The sequence below is a fragment of the Sorex fumeus genome, unplaced genomic scaffold (assembly GCF_029834395.1).
Source record: "Sorex fumeus unplaced genomic scaffold, SorFum_2.1 ptg000024l, whole genome shotgun sequence".
Taxonomy (NCBI): domain Eukaryota; kingdom Metazoa; phylum Chordata; class Mammalia; order Eulipotyphla; family Soricidae; genus Sorex; species Sorex fumeus.
Genome location: NW_026606081.1, coordinates 21,102,439 through 21,121,702, shown reverse-complemented (window position 1 = coordinate 21,121,702; position 19,264 = coordinate 21,102,439). Strand labels below are relative to the sequence as shown.

The 19,264-nt window shown below is 56.6% G+C and overlaps 1 protein-coding gene across 11 annotated transcripts in view; it reads right to left on the bottom strand.

Annotated features, from left to right (window-relative positions):
* Positions 1 to 13,938: 13,938 nt before the first annotated feature.
* Positions 13,939 to 19,264, bottom strand: part of MBNL1 (muscleblind like splicing regulator 1) — a 61,684-nt gene continuing 56,358 nt past the window's right edge. For all 11 annotated transcript variants that reach the window (XM_056113872.1, XM_056113874.1, XM_056113880.1 and 8 more), the window contains 2 exons: positions 18,221 to 18,295; positions 13,939 to 17,301 (listed from right to left, as the gene is read on the bottom strand). In XM_056113872.1, coding sequence (XP_055969847.1) covers positions 18,239 to 18,295 — 57 coding nt within the window. In that variant the 3' untranslated portion in view covers positions 13,939 to 17,301; positions 18,221 to 18,238. The remainder of the gene's footprint in view (positions 17,302 to 18,220; positions 18,296 to 19,264) is intronic.

Below are 19,264 nucleotides of genomic sequence, written 5' to 3'. Positions count from 1 at the left end.
AACACGTCCAGGACCACGGAGCGTGCACCAGGAACACCAGACATGCAGTTTCATGGGGAAACAGATTAAGGGTCTACGTATGCACAAAAATATTAGATGGGAGAACATACTGTGGCCTTCCAGGGTTAAAAACAACCTAATCTAGTACTGAAAAACGCGAACTCTCTTTCTATAAAAGAAGATTAAATTCCCTCCGTTCAGCACGATAAAAATAGAAAAGGAGGGAGAACATGGCTTATCTCGTCCACGACCGCGCCAGACATGGATAAGAGCGGCTGTAGTGGCAGCGCATATTTCTGGCTTCACAAAGAAACCGATGAAACAGCACAATTTCCCGAGTACTTAGTGCCCTGCAGGGCTGCCGGGGCCCGTCACTTTCCTCTCCTCTCCCTGCGAGCCTTGCTCCTTGCTCCGTAGGGAAGCGCCAGCCCGCAAGCCCCTGGGTCAGATCCGAGGGGTGAGCTTTGACCCACCAAGCTTGTCGGCACCAGGACCCCGGGCTGTGTGGGCCCAGGGTGGCTCCCAGCATGCGGACAAGGCGCTCCCGAGAGCTGTCGAGGGCCTGAGCAGAAGCAGGTGCAGGGCCCCTCGGAGAGAAGTGGGCAGAGTCAGACCCAGGCCCAGGTTCCATAGCCCTTCCCTCTCGAAGGGTCCCGGAACTTGCCCTCCACGGGCCTGGGCTCCTCGGGCTCCTGAAGAGGAAGTGGCTGGCTTCTTATCAGCCCACGTCCGGGCAAACCCAACCCGGGTCTCCGTTCTCCTGGCACTTCCGGCTATGGACAACCAGCAGGAGACCAGCCCCTGCGTCCAGGGCAGCAGGACTGGGCTGGGGGACCGTCGCCTCCCCAGGGCTGAGCCAGGCAGGCCTGCTTGCTCTTGGGCTGCACCAGAGAGACCCCTGAGGGAGTGAGAACTCGCAGGAAGGTGGGAGGGGCCCTCCAAACAAAGGGCACGAATGCATGTCGCAGGGAGGAGCAGGGACCGGTCAGGAGGGTCTGCCTGTGTCCTCAGCTGACCCAGAGCACTAGGACAGCAGGGGGCCTCTGGGCTCAAATCCATCCCCCACAGTGCGCAAAGGTGGCCCGGAGTGGCCAGAGGGTGAGCCCCGAGCCCCAGCCCCGGCACTGTCCACCACACCTTGTGTCCACCGTGGTTCCTGGTCACCACTGTCCCCCTGCTGCTGTGCTCAGAGCCTGGCTCATCCCGAGAGGGGCAGGACCCGGGTCCCTCTCAGACCCTGAAGCAGCACCACAGCCCAGCAGCCACGTGGAGGCTTCAGGGGCTCAGAGAGGGCGCTCAGGGGCCAGAGGCAGCTCAGCTCATGGGGACAAGCCCGAGCGTCCCCATGTAGGGAAGGAGAGGGGATGATGGCCCCGTAGGGCGGGGGTGGCCGAGACAGGCCTGCACCTGGGCGGGGCTCGGGTGGCCAGGAGGAGACAGGCCGCACTTGCTGGGGCTGGTGGCTGGGTGATGGATTCTCCTTCTTTCCCCGTTTCATTCTGTCTGTCCAGTGCTGCCTCTCCCCTGCTGGGGTCTGCGGGGAGGGCCGGGGACGGGCAGGAGGGCCCTGCGGGTCCCACTCAGTCCCACCCGTGGACACATGCAGAGAAGGCCTGGGGGGCAGGGACACGGCCGGGCCAGCTCCCCAGGCACTGAGCACCAGGGGCATCTCTTCCCAGATGGGGTGGGGACACTCAGGCGCTGGGGGCAGACGCAGGAGAGCCTCAGTCTCTCTGCACGCCCCCAAGGAACAGGGAGCAGAAAACATCTAAGGCAGTGACCAGCCAGGGGGTCGAGGAGCGCTGGAGGCCAAGTTCCAGGAAGAGAATTAACTAGACAAGGAAATGGACCCCTTCAGCCCGGGGTGTGAGAACAAGTATGGCTGGGCCGGCCCTCCCCGTGGGTCAGCATGGAGCCCTAAGCCCAGCAGATCTTAGAGGAACCGTGGTCTCAGGTTGGAGAGGCCATCAGTGGCAATGGTCATCTCAGGTTGAGATGAGGCGAGTGTGTGGTGCCCATGAGCTGGGCGTGACCGTCCTGAGATGAGAGTGGTGCCCGTGTGTTGGGACCTCCCAGGCCTTCTGTCTCTCCGACACTGGGCACCTTTTTGGGTGCAAATTCAAGGCCATGTTCACACTCTGAGGGCTGAAATCTCAGCAGCAGACAGTCCGGGGGTCTGTGCTGGGCTCGGACAGGGGCTGCAGGCTGGAGGCCCCTCACCCGGTGGGGCCGTGGATGGGTGGGGGGACCCGAGGCTGCCGGACAAGGGTGGTCCCGTGGGCTCTCACCACGGAGGGCCACACCAGCGACCAGCGGGGAGCAGAGCAGGAAAGAGAGCCTGGGTGGTCGCAGTGGCCTCTCGGCTGCAGCGCAGCGAGTGGAGACAGGCCCGCGGCTTCTTCCCCACTCGCGTCCCTTGCAACCTCGCCTGCGGTCACCAGTGGCACCAGGTGTGACTGGCCTGTCCGCCCCGTGCCTGGGCAATGGCTGCTGGCTGCTTCACTTTGTGGAGGGTTCGTGGAAGAGCCTGCTGGGGACGCTCCCCATGACCTCTCCTTTTTAGTGGCTGTCACTCAGCAGAGACAGGCCGGGCAGTGGCCAGCAGTGGGCAGGGGCCTGGCATCATCTGTCCTTGCTGTGACCTGCTGTGACCCCGTCCCCAGAGGCTTATGTTTGCAGGTGCAGAGAGGAAACTTGTTTGGGTCTAATGGGCACCGCCTCTGGCACCCAAGAAGGGCTGCCAGTCACCTCTAAGCCTGGCCGCGCTGATTTTCCACTTCAAAATTGCATCCTGGCCCCAGATGCTGGCCTTGGGATTTTCCAAACTCCTGTCTTTCCCTGCAAGGGCTCCGAGGAGCTGGTGTCCTGGACCCTGGGACCAGGAGGCCCATGCTGGGAACTGCCTCCTGCTCTGAGCAGATGAGCTGTCTGCTGCGGCCCTTTGCATCCGAGTGTGTGGGGCCTGCCTCCCTGTCCACTTCTGGGGGCAGTGTCCTCAGTGCTGAGGAGCGCCCTGAGGGCCGGGTGGGCAGGCGCAGTGGCCTGGGGACACCTGCCACTGGTTTCTTCCTTGTTCTCTGATGCACAGCGAGAATCTACACGCTTCTGCCTGCAAGCTTGCTCAGGGAACAGAGAACCTTCAGGAAGTGGAGAACGGCTGGGTCTGGGCAGGTGGGCGGTGGACAGCAGCTTACATGAGGGGCTCAGCTGTGCCCTCAGGTGCCTGACCTTCACTACGCAGCTCCCTGGGCTGAGCAGGGAGGGGAGACCCCGGGCAGTGTCCTACCTGACACACGAGCCCTGCCCGGCTATCTAGAGGACGGAGACGAAGCTCCAAGCAGGTCCAGGAAGAGCCAGATGCAGAGCTGGGTCAGGGCGCCAGAGGCGGCTGGGTGTCAGCTGAGGGAGGCAGGGTGACGTGGTCCGGGGGCAGCAGCTCTGCAGGGAGTGGACGGATGCTGGGGCGCCCTCGCCCTCTGCCCTGGTTCCCGTGGGGCCCCGGCTTCTGCCCAGCCCCTGCTCCCGATGCCCTGGCTGAGGCCATCAGCCACTCCCAACACTGCACTGTTCAGAGCACGCAGGGCCGAGCGCTGGCCCCGAGTGACCAGGCTCCCAGCTCCTGCTCCTGGGGAGAGGAATGATGGCAACTGACCACTGCCCGGCCCTGCGCCTCCTCACACTTGCCTGAGTGTCACTGTCTCCCCAGGAGACCGCACCAGTTCAGGCCATGGGTCCACGGGCCCACGTGCTCTGCTGGCCTCTATACTCACTGCTGCCTCCTCAGAAGCTCGGGCAGTGGGTCCTCACTGTCCCAGTCAAACCTGCCACGGCCTCTCTCTCCTGACCTGCCCCTGCTCTACGCTGCCAGACGGGCACTGCTGTCCCAACCCTCCCTACAGCCCAGGGCACGGCCTGCCCAGAGCCTACCCACTGCCACCTTTCTCTGCCCTGGTATTGGCAGAGCGAGGCGTCTAGACACAGCGTCCTCTCTCCTGTCCTCTCCTGCTCCCAGGAGGCAGTCCTGCCCCTACTGGCAGAAGCCCCTGTCCCATAGTCTGTATCTGTGAACTCTGTCCCTTGGTCCCATGGGCTCTGTCTAGTGGCTCTGTCCTGTGGTCTGTCCCATGGTCTCTGTTCCGTGGTCTGTCCCATGGACTCTGTCCCATAGTGTTTGTCCCATGGTCTCTGTCCCGTGGTCTGTCTTGTGGTGTCTGTCCTGTGGTCTCCGCCCCGTGGTCTCTATCACATGTTCTCTGTCCCGTAGTCTCCATCCTGTGGTCTCCATCCCATGGTCTGTCCCGTGGGCTCTGACTTGTGGTCTCTGTCCCTGATCTGTCCTGGGGTCTCTGTCCCATGGTCTCTGTCCCCTGGTCGGTCCCATGGGCTCTGTCCCACAGTATCTGTCCCGTGGTCTCTGTCCCGTGGTCTCGGTCCTGTGATCTCTGTTCCGTGGTCTCCATCTCGTGGCCTCTGTCCCATAGTGTCTGTCCCATGGCCTCTGTCCTGTGGCCCCTGTCCCATTGGTGTCTGTCCCATGGTCTCTGTCCCGTGGTCTCTGTCCCCTGGTCTGTCCCATGGGCTCCGTTGCATAGTGTCTGTCCTGTGGTCTCTGTCCCGTGGTCTGTCCTGTGATCTCTGTCTCGTGGTGTCTGTCCCATGGCCTCTGTCCCGTAGTGTCTATCCCGTGGTCTCTGTCCCATGGTTTGTCCTGTGGTCTCTGTCCCGTGGTCTTGGTCCTGTGGTCTCTGTCCCATGGTCTCCATCCTGTGGTCTCTGTCCCATGGTTTCCGTCCTGTGGCCTCTGTCCCATAGTGTCTGTCCCGTGGTCTCTGTCCCATGGCCCCTGTCCCATGGTGTCTGTCCCATGGTGTCTGTCCCGTGGTCTCTGTCCCCTGGTCTCTTTTGCATAGTGTCTGTCCTGTGGTCTCTGTCCCATGGTCTGTCCTGTGGTCTCTGTCCCGTGGTCTCTGCCCCATGGTCTCCATCCTGTGGTCTCTCTCCCGTGGTCTCTGTCCTGTGGCCTCTGTCCCGTAGTGTCTGTCCCGTGGGCTCTGTCCCATGGTCTCTGTTCTGTGGTCTCTGTCCCGTAGTCTGTCCCGTGTCTCCAGTTCTCATGGGACTGTTACCATGTGTGGCACAGATGGGACAGAGACAGCCCACACAGGAAGGAGAGAGTGGATAAAAATGCTGCTGAAAGAGTGGAAGGATGTTCTGGCCACCCGTGCACCCACAGACGCTGCCAAACAGGTGGCTATCTCTGGGGTGCTCTGGAATCTCCCGTGGGCAGTGTTCGTTGACTGGACCTCAGGCCTCAGAACTGTGGCCTCTCTCCTCAGGTGACCCTCGGAGCCCCTGTCCAAGGGCCGGTGGCACGCTTTGACCTGAGTCTGCTCTGTGGGGGCCACCTCTCAGCCCGCTCCCCACCTGCCCTGTGCCGACCTTCTGGGGTGCAGGAGAGCAGATTTCCCAGGAGCTGTCATTATGCAGATGAGCACTTGATGAGGAATGTGGAAGCAGGAAATAAACGTTCTCTTGAAAGCTCATTACTTAATGATGGTCTCCTGTTCTGGAGAGGCCAAGTGTGCGCAGCAGACCTGCTCGTTAATCATTAAGGGCAGCTGTAATCAGGGCAGGCTGCCTCTACTCTACTCTAGAGCAATGTTACTTGGTTGAAAATATCAGCCAATTAAGAGAAAAAGTCCAAATGATTGGCAAGACGGGAAGAGAGAGCCTTGAGTCTTTCCATGGATTGCCGGGAATGAGTTGGTTAAAATGCTCAGATTCTCGTGTCTGTTCTGAATTAATCCTGTGCTACGCAGACCAGCAAGCGATTTCCACATCCCCGAGAGTTTTCTTCTCCACCGCTGAACCCCAGCACGGGCCCCTCACAAGAGTTGAGGTACCAGACTCACTGCAGCACACCCCAATCACCCTCACGCTCTGCTGACCAGGTGCTGGGTGGGGGAGGGGAAGAGAAGGGAAGGGAAGGGAAGGGAAGGGAAGGGAAGGGAAGGCTAGGGAAGGGAAGGGAAGGGAAGGCTAGGGAAGGGAAGGCAAGGGAAGGGAAGGCAAGGGAAGGGAAGGCAAGGGAAGGGAAGGCAAGGGAAGGGAAGGCAAGGCAAGGGAAGGCAAGGCAAGGGAAGGCAAGGCAAGGGAAGGCAAGGGAAGGGAAGGCAAGGGAAGGGAAGGCAAGGGAAGGGAAGGCAAGGGAAGGGAAGGCAAGGGAAGGGAAGGCAAGGGAAGGCAAGGCAAGGGAAGGCAAGGGAAGGGAAGGGAAGGCAAGGCAAGGGAAGGCAAGGCAAGGGAAGGCAAGGCAAGGGAAGGCAAGGGAAGGGAAGGCAAGGGAAGGGAAGGCAAGGGAAGGGAAGGCAAGGGAAGGGAAGGCAAGGGAAGGGAAGGCAAGGGAAGGGAAGGCAAGGGAAGGGAAGGCAAGGGAAGGGAAGGCAAGGGAAGGGAAGGCAAGGGAAGGGAAGGCAAGGGAAGGGAAGGCAAGGGAAGGGAAGGCTAGGGAAGGGAAGGCTAGGGAAGGGAAGGCAAGGGAAGGGAAGGCAAGGGAAGGGAAGGCAAGGGAAGGGAAGGCAAGGGAAGGGAAGGCAAGGGAAGGGAAGGCAAGGGAAGGGAAGGCAAGGGAAGGGAAGGCAAGGGAAGGGAAGGCAAGGGAAGGGAAGGCAAGGGAAGGGAAGGCAAGGGAAGGGAAGGCTAGGGAAGGGAAGGCTAGGGAAGGGAAGGCAAGGGAAGGGAAGGCAAGGGAAGGGAAGGCAAGGGAAGGGAAGGCAAGGGAAGGGAAGGCAAGGGAAGGGAAGGCAAGGGAAGGGAAGGCAAGGGAAGGGAAGGCAAGGGAAGGGAAGGCTAGGGAAGGGAAGGCTAGGGAAGGGAAGGCAAGGGAAGGGAAGGCAAGGGAAGGGAAGGCAAGGGAAGGGAAGGCAAGGGAAGGGAAGGCAAGGGAAGGGAAGGCAAGGGAAGGGAAGGCTAGGGAAGGGAAGGCTAGGGAAGGGAAGGCTAGGGAAGGGAAGGTTAGGGAAGGGAAGGCTAGGGAAGGGAAGGCTAGGGAAGGGAAGGCAAGGGAAGGGAAGGCAAGGGAAGGGAAGGCTAGGGAAGGGAAGGCAAGGGAAGGGAAGGCAAGGGAAGGGAAGGCAAGGGAAGGGAAGGCTAGGGAAGGGAAGGCTAGGGAAGGCTGGGCAGGGAGGCCACAGACCACAGGGCCCTGCCCAGGAAGCGTCTGGTGCTGCCTCTGCATTTCCCTCCTGCCTCACGCCCGTGTCACTCAAGGCGAGCGACACTGGGGCCAATGGCTCACTGTGCCCTGCAACAAAATCCCACCTGCGAGCAAGTCCTGAAGGGCCTGGTAGCTCACTCGGAGGAGATGGGACGAGGAAAACGTGAATAGACACGTCCCAGGTTGGCAGGAAGTACTAACTTTAGATCCTGAAACACACACACACACACACGAGAGAGAGAGAGAGAGAGAGAGGAAAGGAGAGCGAGAATAAAGACAGCCACGTCAGAGATCAAAATGCTGAAAATTAGAAATAAACAACAAAGCCTGAAAGCAGAAAAAAATAGTATGTCGCAAGAAATGGTGACTAGAGGCTGACTTTTTATCATAATAAAAGAAACCAGAAGAAAATATGAAATACTGAAGAATATCCTTAGAGAAAAAGAAAACAATAGAAATATAGATATTCTCAGATAAATTAGACGCAAGTAAATCTACCCCCCGGCACCCCACCACATACACGCTTCAAACAAAAAGACTGCCGAAAGAATGTCGCTGGTTCTTTCTGCTTCTAAGGGATGCTTCTGGCCTGTAAGAGACCAAAGAACCACAATAGAATGAAAATATATGTTCTCACGGACTCCGAACCAGGCTGTTTCCACTCCAGGCATCCTGAGGGGGGCGTGTGAGAGCCCTCACTGCCCCAAGGGACCCAGCCCCTCCACTACCCAACTGCCTTGCTCACTCCAGGTCGCTTTCCGGACACATCACAAGACACTCCCTACCCATTTTCCTTAATTACCCCACACCGTGCTTGATGGGGTTCAGACAGTAGGCAACAAATCATAGAGAAATATATACACACACACACACATATATATATATGTATGTATATATATATATATATATATATATATATATATATATAGTCTGCCCCCACGCCTGGCTGTCCTCACCGGGGCCCCTTGGAGGGGGGAGGGTTGAATTTCTCTCCCTTCCCTGCCCCGAGCATAGCCCCAGCAGCCAAGGACCTCTGGAGCCAGCCACGGCCATGCTGGGACCACACTCCACACGTCCGGACGGGCCTCATGCATGAAAGAACTGGCAGAGGAACCCAGGCATGCGGGTCCCGGGGCTGAGGTCTCCAAGCCTACTTGGATTGGGACTGGGTCTTCTCCACTCAGACCCCACATCTTCCAGTAGGTAGGCGTCACACCCACCAGCTGCCGCCAGCACCGGGTTGGTCCCATCAACGGCCAAGACGCAGAGACTATAAAACCCAGCTCCCGGAAGCATGCGGCCACATTTGCAGCCGCGTGACATCTTATTATCTTATTTTTCCTTTGGAGAACCTGGCAGGCTACCAAAAGTATCCTGCCCGCATGGCAGAGTCTGGCAAACTTCCCGTGTCGTACCCAATATGCCAAATACCAGTAACAGTGATGGGTCTCATTCTCCTAATCCTAAAAGAGCATTGAAATGGCTCTTTTAAAATCTCAGGGCTAGGAAGGAGACGTTACTGGTGTCTGCTCGAGGAAATCGACAAACAACAGAATGATCGTGATTGTGATTCATGTGAAAACTTAGTATGTGGGGTCAGGCTTGGGAGCAGACGTGATAAAGCCCCACGGCCCTGGCCAGGCTTGGAGCTCAGGCACTCACGGGGACCACTGGAGCCGCCCCGCAGTCCAGGGCCTTCTCCGTCCAGGACCAGAGATGGAAGGACCACGACTTAGTAAGGCGCAGGGGGTCCCAGGTTCCACGCTCTGAGCCACAGGCACTCTGTTCTCTGGGAAGAGCTGGCATGACCTCCGTGTGTCACTCAGCCTTGGTTGTTCCCCCCCACATAGCACCTGTCACTCACTCACCGTCCTGCCCAGACTGTCCCGCGAGGTGGTGTGGGCTAGCCACAGCTCTAACTCACTTAAGTAGCACCCAAACATTTGGACTCAAGTTGAGATTTTGACATCGTTCTTAGTGAGACTTTTCAGAAATGGAGTTTGTGTTTAAAAATCCTTAGTATTTGGGGGTGGAGCGATAGCACAGCGGGTAGGGCATTTGCCTTGCATGCAGCTGACCCAGGTTCGATCCCCGGCATTGCATATGGTCCCCCGAGCACTGCCAGGAGTCATTCCTGAGTGCAGAGCCAGGAGTAACCCCTGAGCATCTCCGGGTGAGACCCAAAATGCAAAAAAAAAAAAAAATTCCTTAGTATTTTATGAACGATGGACAATTGAGCTTAATTGCCCTCTGGACCCGCCCCCCCTCCACCTACAGAACCCCCCTCCCAGCACCCACATGCAGCCCCTGTGTGGGGACGGCCGTGACGGAACCAAGTGCATCTTGGGGGAGGTGTGCTAACCATGGGCTTCCTTCTTTCTCCATCCGCTGTCTAGTTTTCCGCGAGTCGTCCTAGGAATAAGCTCCCGGGGGCAAAGACGCAGGCGTGAACTGAGAAGGGGCTGGAGTTGAGGGGAGGGGTCTCCCGTTCTTCCCAGCTTGCACAGAGGGGCCAAGGGCAGAGGGGCGGGGCTGCCAGGCAGGACTCACGTGTCACCCACAGAATTCCAGGTGACATGCAGGGCTGCCTGGAGAAGCTGCCCACATGCCCCGGGGGCTGAAGCCAGCAGTAGTGCCCAGGAGCCCGGCCTGAGAACACTGGGGACGGTCCCTCTGTCTCCTAGGACAGAGCAGGAAGCTCCCCTCTTCTCTCCCCTTGGAGACACAATGCTGTGGCTTCCACCTCCTGCACCCCGGCCTGTGGCTGCCTGCCCCCTCCCTGCGACAAGACCCCCTTCCTGTGGCTGAGCCAGGCATCTTCCCGGGTGCCCCCATGTCCTGACTGGCCAGGAGCGAGCCTCGAGGAGACGCACGTCTCATCCATTGTTCCCTGTGAATGATCTTAACTGATGCAACTCCAACGGTCAGGAGCAATTTCTTGCTAGAGGCTCCAGAACCCAAATCAATGAACCATGAGTGAGGCAAATGCCACTTCCCAGAGGAGGAGGAATAGGTGTGGAGACACAGTGAGTCCTGCAACCGCACCCCCCACCACCACCCCAAGCTCCCGGGGAGCCAATCACGATCCCTGCAGGTGCTTCTGTGGGCTCAGCAGGCACCCCTGCCCCTTCCATGGTGACTCACTCGGGCCACCATCCCTCACCAGGGCCCGGGAAGCAGGCTGAGGACTGGTCCCTGGCCCCGCTCCCTGCTCCATGGGGGCCCCTGGTCAATGGCCGAGTCGCTTCCCTGGGGCAGGTGGACCTGACTGGGGCAGGCCGGCACCTGACTCGGATCCATGACTTGCTCCTCTCGGGCCTGAGTCTCAGCTGTACGACTGGGGCCCCGGGGACCCCCACACCCCACCGCTGCCCCCCAGCCTCACACAGGGGCAGGTACATGTGGCCAGAGGGGGATCCCAGGACCTTCTCTGTGACACTCAGACTCTTCAAAACCCCGGGCCTCAGGAAGCCTCTGCTGCTCCACGGGAGAATTTCTCAGCACCTGCCCCTCACTGGGGCTGCAGATGCACCCCAAATGCAACATGATTTTTATTGCGAGGGGCACACCTGCTTCAGGGCTGACTCCCAGTTCTGTGCTCGGGCTGACTCCTGATTGTGTGCTCAGGGATGACTCCTGGTTCTGTGCTCAGGGCTGATTCCTGATTGTGTGCTCAGGGATGACTCCCACCTCTGTGCTTAGGGTCACTCCTGGTCACTCCTGGCTCTGTACTCGGGGTCACTCCTGGTGGTGCTCGGGGCAGGCTCTGTGGTGCTGGGCTCGGGTGGCCCAAGCAGGATTGGCCCCTGGCAGCAAGTCCTTCCCTGCTCTCTGGCCAACGCACTTCTCAGGTCCAGAGTGCTGGGCCTCAGGTGGCTATTTCCTGAGAAATGGGTGTGGAGGGAGTGTCCGTGGGGGCCACGCGGGTCCACAGGAGCCCAGCAGAGGCCGGTGAGGGCGGCTGCAGAAGCGCCAGGGGCTCGGTAGGCTCCTGGCTGGAGCAGCACTGCCGCCTGCTGGCCACACTCAGCCCTGCACCTGGAGGAGGGTGTCTCCCGCCTCTCGCTGGCATGAGGGACCCTGCAGGTGGTCTTCCACACCCTCACACCAGTCCTGGGAAACCGGGGAAGCCGCACTCTCGGTGCAGAGCCACCTGCCTCCACAGCACCACCTGCTGGTCGGAGGGGAGGGGGGGAGGGGGGGAGGGACCCACCCGCTTCCATGGAGCTGCATGCTGGGGAATGCGGGATCCACCTGCCTCCACAGCGCTACCTGGTGGGGGGATGCGGATTCATCCGCCTTCACAGCGCCACCTGCTGGGGTGAGGGACCCACCCGCCTCCACAGCTCCGCCTGCTGGGGAATGCAGATCCACCCGCCTCCACAGCACCACTTGGTGGTGGTGCAAGATCCACCTGCCTCCACAGCACCACCTGGTGGTGGTGCAAGATCCACCTGCCTCCACAGCGCCAGACCCACCCACCTCTACAGCGCTGCCTGCTGGGGGTGAGGGTCCCACCTGCCTCCACAGCACCACCTGATGGGGGATGCGGATCCACCCGCCTCCACAGTGCCGCCTGCTGGGGGACTCACCCGCCTCCACAGAGCCACCTGCTGGGGTTGAGGGACCCACCCGCCTCCACAGTGCCACCTGCTGGGGGTGAAGGACCCACCCGCCTCCACAGCGCCACCTGCTGGTGGTGAAGGACCCACCTGCCTCCACAGCGCCACCTGGTGGTGGCGCAAGATTCACCAACCTCCACAGCACTACCTGCTGTCTGGGTGGAGACACCCTTGCCACAGAACCATCCCTGGGGTGTGTAGTCCTTTCTCAGGTCATGAGAACTCGCATCAAACAGTGCTCACATGGTGTCAGCCACCAGGAATGGTCAAATAAGAACGTACATCCATAATGGGCTTGTAGATCCATTTAGACTCTCATCAGGTACAACTATTGAGGGGGTGGTGGAAAGATGGTGCAGTAGGGAGGGCCTTTGCCTTGCATGTGGCCAGCTGGGGTTCAGTCCCCGGCACCCACATGATCTCCCAAGCTCGCCTGGAGAAATTCCAGAGCAGAGCCAGGAGTTGGCCCTGAACATGACCTGATGTCACCCCAAACAAAAATCTGAATGTCGGTATTTTCTATAAAATTAACAGTTTACTAGCACACATCTGACATATTTCAAGATGTTGGTTTTGGTTGGTTTGTTTTGGGGCCACACGCGGCAGTGTTCAGGGCTGACTCCTGCGTCTCTGCTCAGGGAGGGTGGAATCACGTGTCAGTGAGGGACTCGAAGAGGTGTGAACTCATGCAGTCAGGAGAGAATCATGTCCATTTGGTGAGACGGACAAACCCAACCCAGACAGGGTTAGACTCCTCGGCATGTGTGGGCCCTGGAGCCCCACCTCGGTGGCCCAGCAAATCCCCACATGGCAGGCCCCTGGGAGCAGCTCCAGCTCTGAGAAGTAGCCACCTGGCCGAGAGCTGCTGGGGGGCCCCTTCTCCGGAGCAGCCTTGCAAACACCTGGAGAGAGCACGTTGGCAGCAGAAGTGGTCTCGGAACAGGGGCCCCAAGAGATGGGAAAAACAGAGCTGGGCAGGGAGCCTAGAACAGGTAGCCCCGAGGGGCTCGAAGGGTCGTCCAACGGCGGGAACCTTCATCCAGCGAGCGGGAGCAACAAGAGCAGAGTGGAACAGCCCTTCAGTGGGACCACCTGCCGCTGGCTTAGAAGGTGGCCCGTGGCTACTGGAAATGTGTCCCTCAAACACATTCACTTACAGGCACACCAAGGCACCACACAGGCATGCAGACACACCACACAGGCATGTAGGCTCACACAGTAGGCATGCAGACCCACACATGTACACATGTTCTCACATACACACCAGCTCACACGTATGTATGCGCATAGGCTCACAAGCACGTGCAGGCACCCATGACAGGCTCATATACACACATGCAGGCACCCATACACGCAAGTTTACACACGCATACTGGCAGCCATCCACACAGGCTCACATACATGCACATATTAGCATCCCCACACAAACATAGGTACCCATCCACCAAGGCTCACACAAGCATATGTGGGCCCACACACATGTAGGCTCACACATACACACATGTAGGCTCACGTGGAGGCTCATACACACGTGGAGCTCACACACATGCACACTGCCTGCAGACCCACACTATCAGCTCCCATCGTGTCCTGGAGAAGTGTGTTTGGGGCCTGGCCCTGACTGTGAATCGAAGGGGTGTGTCATTCCATCACCAAGTGTCTGTCTCATCAGGTTGCGCATGTGTGAGGCTGGTCTCCTGGGGCACCAGGACACACATGATTATTGTTTTCCCCTTTTTTTTGCTTTTTGTTGTTGCTAGGCCTCAGTCACCCAGTCCAAACCACATCCCCAGTCCACAGCACAGTGGGTCCTTAGGAGGACAATTAGGGATAGTGATGAAAGCCCTTTCTGGCCTTGTAATTCTCCCAGACAGTGTCAGAAGTGGACTGGGCACTCAGGAGACACTGAGCCCAACATGCCCTCAGGGTTCAACAGAGAGGCTGTGACCATAGCCCGCCACAGGTGGGGGGGGTCTCCATGCCATGAAAACCATGTTCCATGGCACATCACTCCATGTCAACACGGGTCAAAGGCACAAACACGCACACATGCTCGGGAGGCGCAGGAAAGAACGTACACTTCAACCTCAGCTACTCAAATATACTTAAGAAAGAGAAGTTTTATTAGGGCAATTCCACTTTATTTTTCCATACAGCAAAGCCAACTACTGCAGTGATAATAAAATAAGCATAAAACAAAATGCAGCCCAAGACAAAATACGTAATTTATAGGCAACTACAAGCAGAAAGTAAGTTTTGATTACATAATAGTAAAACCAAGCGTCTGTTCTTTCAGCAGGTGTGCAGGGGTGCTGGTAAGTGCCACTCGGCCACCAGCCGGGGGAGGCTGGAGGCAGATTCAAGTGCCTGCCTGGCCACTCTGCCATGTCTAGTGCTTCTCAGAGGGAAGTCAAACCGTGCAATCTGAACTGTGTTCTATCCCCTCCCCTGCTGGAAGAACAGGATCCTATAGCAATTAAAAACCAATCACATAACGACTAGAGCTACGGTGAGCTGTTCGCTTTGCCTGCAGATGGTCGAGATCTTGTGAAAGGCAATATTGTCCTGAAGATTCTGTGTGTGTGTGTGTGTGTGTGTGTGTGTGTGTGTGTGTGTGTGAGCAAGAAACCACCGGGGTTGGCAGAAACAGGTTTGAGTGTGTCCTAAGTATCGTCCTTTTTCTCTGTTTTGTTGTAGTTGTTGTTGAAGTTTTAAACATGCAGTAGTTCTGAAAAATGTCAGGAGTTTCTGATCCATGGCTGCGCCTCAATGGTTGAAGTTCCTGCTGTTTTGGTGATGGTCTTCGGGCGGATTCGCCCCGTGGAGTCTGTCGGTCTGAGACCCGGGCGGGCGGCGTTTCTTTCCCGCGGAGAATATCCTGGCGAACTACAAGCTGTGCACAAAAGCGAGGGCACACTGGGGCGCGGACACCTTCGCGAGGGATCCTGCTCGGTCTGCTGTCTGCTAGCCTTAACAAAACTCCGGGGAATTATAGACATTTTATTCAAAATAAGATCTTACTATTATACAGGTTCTCTCTTTGACTATATACAGAAGTGCAAAAAGTCGGCTTCTCGCGTCGCTCCAACACGCTTCCCACTGCAGGCAGCATAGCTGGCCTTCGGGAGTTGCACACACGCTACCATTCTCCTTCCGTAAACTTGGAGTATTTGGATTATCAACAAAAAGTCCCTTGTTCTATTTATTGATTATGCAGCTTATTTATAACAAGGCCTGATATTCAGGGATTTCAAAAATATTAAACAATACTTTAACATTTGAAATGGATACAGTAGAAAATAAATTTTATTCTAATATCTAGGATCTAGATCTTCTTATAATAACTAATTACAAACAAAATAAATCATCAAAATATTACTCAATTGTCTGCCAGGATTGTTGCAATAGCAACAACAGAACTTCTTACTTAGCAATGATTATATATTTATAAGATATCCATATAAAAGATCTTTGTTCTTTTTAATGAAAACTAGACAAGAACAAGACTGACATTCTTACACTTTAATATTAAATCAGTAAAATATAAATCATTTAGTTAACAATAATACGAATATTCATATGACACTACATGTAATTCAAAACTGAGTATGTTATGAAGGAAAACTACCTTTAAGGGTTTTTTTTTTGTATTTTGAAAAAATTCAACGGTAACATCTAATAAAACAATAGTCTATAAACTGAAATGGTATTCAATTGTTAATAGAAAATGAAATCTAATAAATGTAGGAAATGAAAATCTACCTTTTAACAAGAAAAATAAGTCCTATTCTCTAATGTCACTAACTACAATAACGTGAGACCCCTCACTCTCTGAACACGATTGGGACACATTGGTATGGGCTCCAACCCGTAATGTAGCTAAGGCATAATAGATGCACAGTACAATCAGTAAAATCGACACCAGTCTGGAACTAGAAAGCTTCTTTCCCAAGCATCAAAACCTGCAGCAAACGCGGGAGTACGGGGGTTCTGCAAGGGAACCCCACTTCTCCCTCCCCACTCCCGACTACCAGTGACGCCCCCGCCCGGCTGTTTGCAGAACCAGAACCGCCGAACAGAGCAAAAATACCCTTGCCTAGCTGCGACATCCACACCACAAGGAAAAGAAAAAGACAGAAAGGAAAGAAAGCAAAGAAAAGACTTCCTTTGGATAAATCCATTCTTAAAAACTGAATGCACATCTATTTCTCTTAAAATTTTGTAAAAGGCTTTCTAAGGCTATAAGCAGTTAATCTGAACCACAACAACAACAAAAATATATAAAATTCACCCATGTACTTAACCCACCCAGTGGCTAGGCTCATCAAACGTTTCCGTTTTCAACTCTTTTGGTTTTTTCATGCATCTGATGACAGACCTGCTTGCTTCTTTTAGAGTCACTCTTACCGTTAAATGTGACTGGTGAGCAAATGAAAAAGCATTTCTGCAAAGCATTTATAGTCTTTTGACTTTTCACAGAGCTATAAATAGAAGCAAAATAACGTCTTCAAACATCTCTTTTGTCCTCGTGTCTCAGAAATGGCACATCCCTTTTGAAGTGGCGTGTTAGACGGTCTAGTGGGCATGAATAGTCCACGACGATGTGTTAAAATAACTTTATATATATCTCTCTATCTATCTATTATATATCTCCAGTAGGTGTGAGTCTGTCTGTCTCGAGAGTGTGTGTGTTGTGCTGCCCGTGAGTGCTGCGATTAAGTTGGCCATTTCTGAGACAGCTTTGGTTTCAAAACACAAAACAAAACAAGAAAGAATGGTGCCCTTTGCCTGCTGAGTCCCGGGCTCGGAAAGTAACACTGAAGAAATAATACTCGATTTGATGCAGTCTATGGCACTTCATGAGAATCCTTGACAACATGGTCCTTAAGCCATGATGTGCTTTGAAGACACACAGCTGCGGCCCTGCTTGGCACATTCGTCGGTCAGACCCCCACCACGCCTCACAATCTCACACCAGAACTCTCTCTCTCAAACGGAAACGACGGCACGCGCTCTCCGCGGCAACGGCGATTGCAAATACAAGGTGCACCTTTGTTTTTGTAAACCTTGAAAGAAATAAACTTAGTTTTTAAAAAATTATATCTTGGTCTACAGGCGTACCAATGCTACCAGAACCGTGGTCACCTCGGTCGGCCCTCCGAGGCGGCCGGGTGGCAGGGGACCCACCCCGGCGCGCCTCGCGAGCAAACTGTGCTAGGAACTAAGACGGCGGTGGTCTGAGGGGCAGGAGCGCCACCTCGCACCCGGACCGAGCCACGTCCGAGGCGTCAGGCGACAGTGTGCGGCTCCGGCCCGGCCTTCTGGGTCTCATGCAAGAGGTGATGTCTGTGGTTGAGGGTGTCGGTGGGTGTCACTTGACGTATATACAATATGGCTAATGGTCTCGCTCGCTCTCATTCTCTCCTCCATCCAAGCACACTGTCCCTTCCTCTTCAGTACGACCTGGGAGGGGAGACACGCGAGGTCAGAGACCGCGGTGCGGGGCGGGTGCCCAACCCGCGCCAGCGCAAAGGCGGCCGGGCGACAGCCCTGGGGCCACGGGAACCAGACCCTCCACCCGCACCCCTCAGCCAGCGTCCCCTGCAGCTCAGGCTCAACCTTGCCGCCTGGGGCCCGGGTGTCACAAGCCCAGCAGGCGGGGGTGCAGCCCCGCCTGGCCAGATCGGGGCTCCAGCGCTATGGCTCTTTTCCATGCCAGGAACGGGTGCCTGTGTCTGACGCCTGGGCAGGCCGTGTGCAGGCGTGGGGAGGGGACAGGCTCCAGGGCTGAGGGACAGCCACTGGCCACTGCAAAGTACCAGAGCCACTTTTATAATTGCAGACCGGAAGCCTGCGGTTCTGAAGTGTGGTGCCGGGTGCTGTCTTGGGCCTCTGGAAACGCACGCATGGGGAGGGGGGGCGGGGCCAACGGGCACACGCACACACGGGGACGGGACTGTGATACAGCCGACGGGCACACGTGTGCACATGCACACACGGGGGCGGGACTGTGATACAGCCAACGGGCACACGCACACACGAGGACGGGACTGCGATAGGGCACACGTGTGCGGCCCCGTGAGGATGCTATGGGGAGCAGAGTGGCCTTAGCACACGCCCCGCGCTGGGGCCTGACGCTTCCTACTTTCCCTTCCTGCATGCCTGCTCCCAGCGTGGTTAGCAGCAGGATTTCCCCATGACTGTCTCTTGCGAGACGAGACGACAGCAACGTGGAAGGCTCAGAACTCTCCACGGTGTGTTCCCATGACCCGCCATGACAGAACCATGGGAGACAATTCCAAATCCAACCCCCACCACCATGTTCTGTGACTGCCCAGAGGCCGCACACAGAGGCTGTGTGACACCCTTGAAGTGGACTTACTGTTTACTGATGAAAGTTCTACATCTGGGTTACATACTTGTGGCTAGTCAGATGTTCGGCAGATATTATGGGTATCTGGTAAATAAAAAAATGACTTAATGAGTGACCCGGGCCAGCAAGCCAACCATCAAGAGCCGAACATTTCAATACTGGACGTTTTTAAGGAAAAGTGAAATTCCGCAAAGAGGCTCTTGTCCTCGAGTGCCAGAGTGGCTGGGCCTGCTTGGGGCTGTCGGCAAGGTTGCCCACATCTGGACCGTGCTGGGTGCTGGAGTGCCCAATGACCCAGCCACGGGGAGCAGGAGCAGGAGACGGTCACGTGGGCCGACACGCCTGCACACAGGGTCCCGAACGTGGGCGCGCCGAGTAGAGTGCCACGAGACGCGCGGGACTGATACCCAGAGGGGAGTAACCCCAGGAGAGCTGCCGAGGGCGAACCTGACCACGGCTGAGCTTGTCCCCAGAGAGGGGGAAGCGGCCAGCCCAGGCGGGGGCACCGGAGGAGCTGCTCCAAGGCCTCTGCCCCCTCCCGGGGCCCTCGAGACCTCACCCCCACATTGAGGCTTCCACGTCCCACAGGCCATGGCCGAGCGAGGGGACCTGTGCGGCCTCCACCTGCCCCTCCCCCCCCGGGCATCACTGCACACTTCGACCAGCTCACAGCAGCGTGCACCTGGGCGTGAGGGAGCTTGTCCTACCTGTCCTGCGGGCCAGGACGTGGAAGCCTCAAGGGTGGGGCTGTGGACAGACCTGGGGGCTCGAGCAGCAGCGATGCCCAGGGCCAGTGGGCCCGGAGCAGACATGCAGGCGCAGCACTAGTGCTGGAGGCATCACGCGCATATGCAGTCACAGTACGTGTGCACCCGTGTGCATGTGCAGCCGAGTGTGCACCCGTGTGCATGTATAGCCCGATGTGCAGCCTGTGTGTGCAACCACATGCATGCAGTCCATGTGTGCATCCGGGTGCACATACAGCACTGTCTCACGTGTATGTGTGCACATGTATAGCACGTGTGCATCAACATATGATTTGTGTGTCTCTGT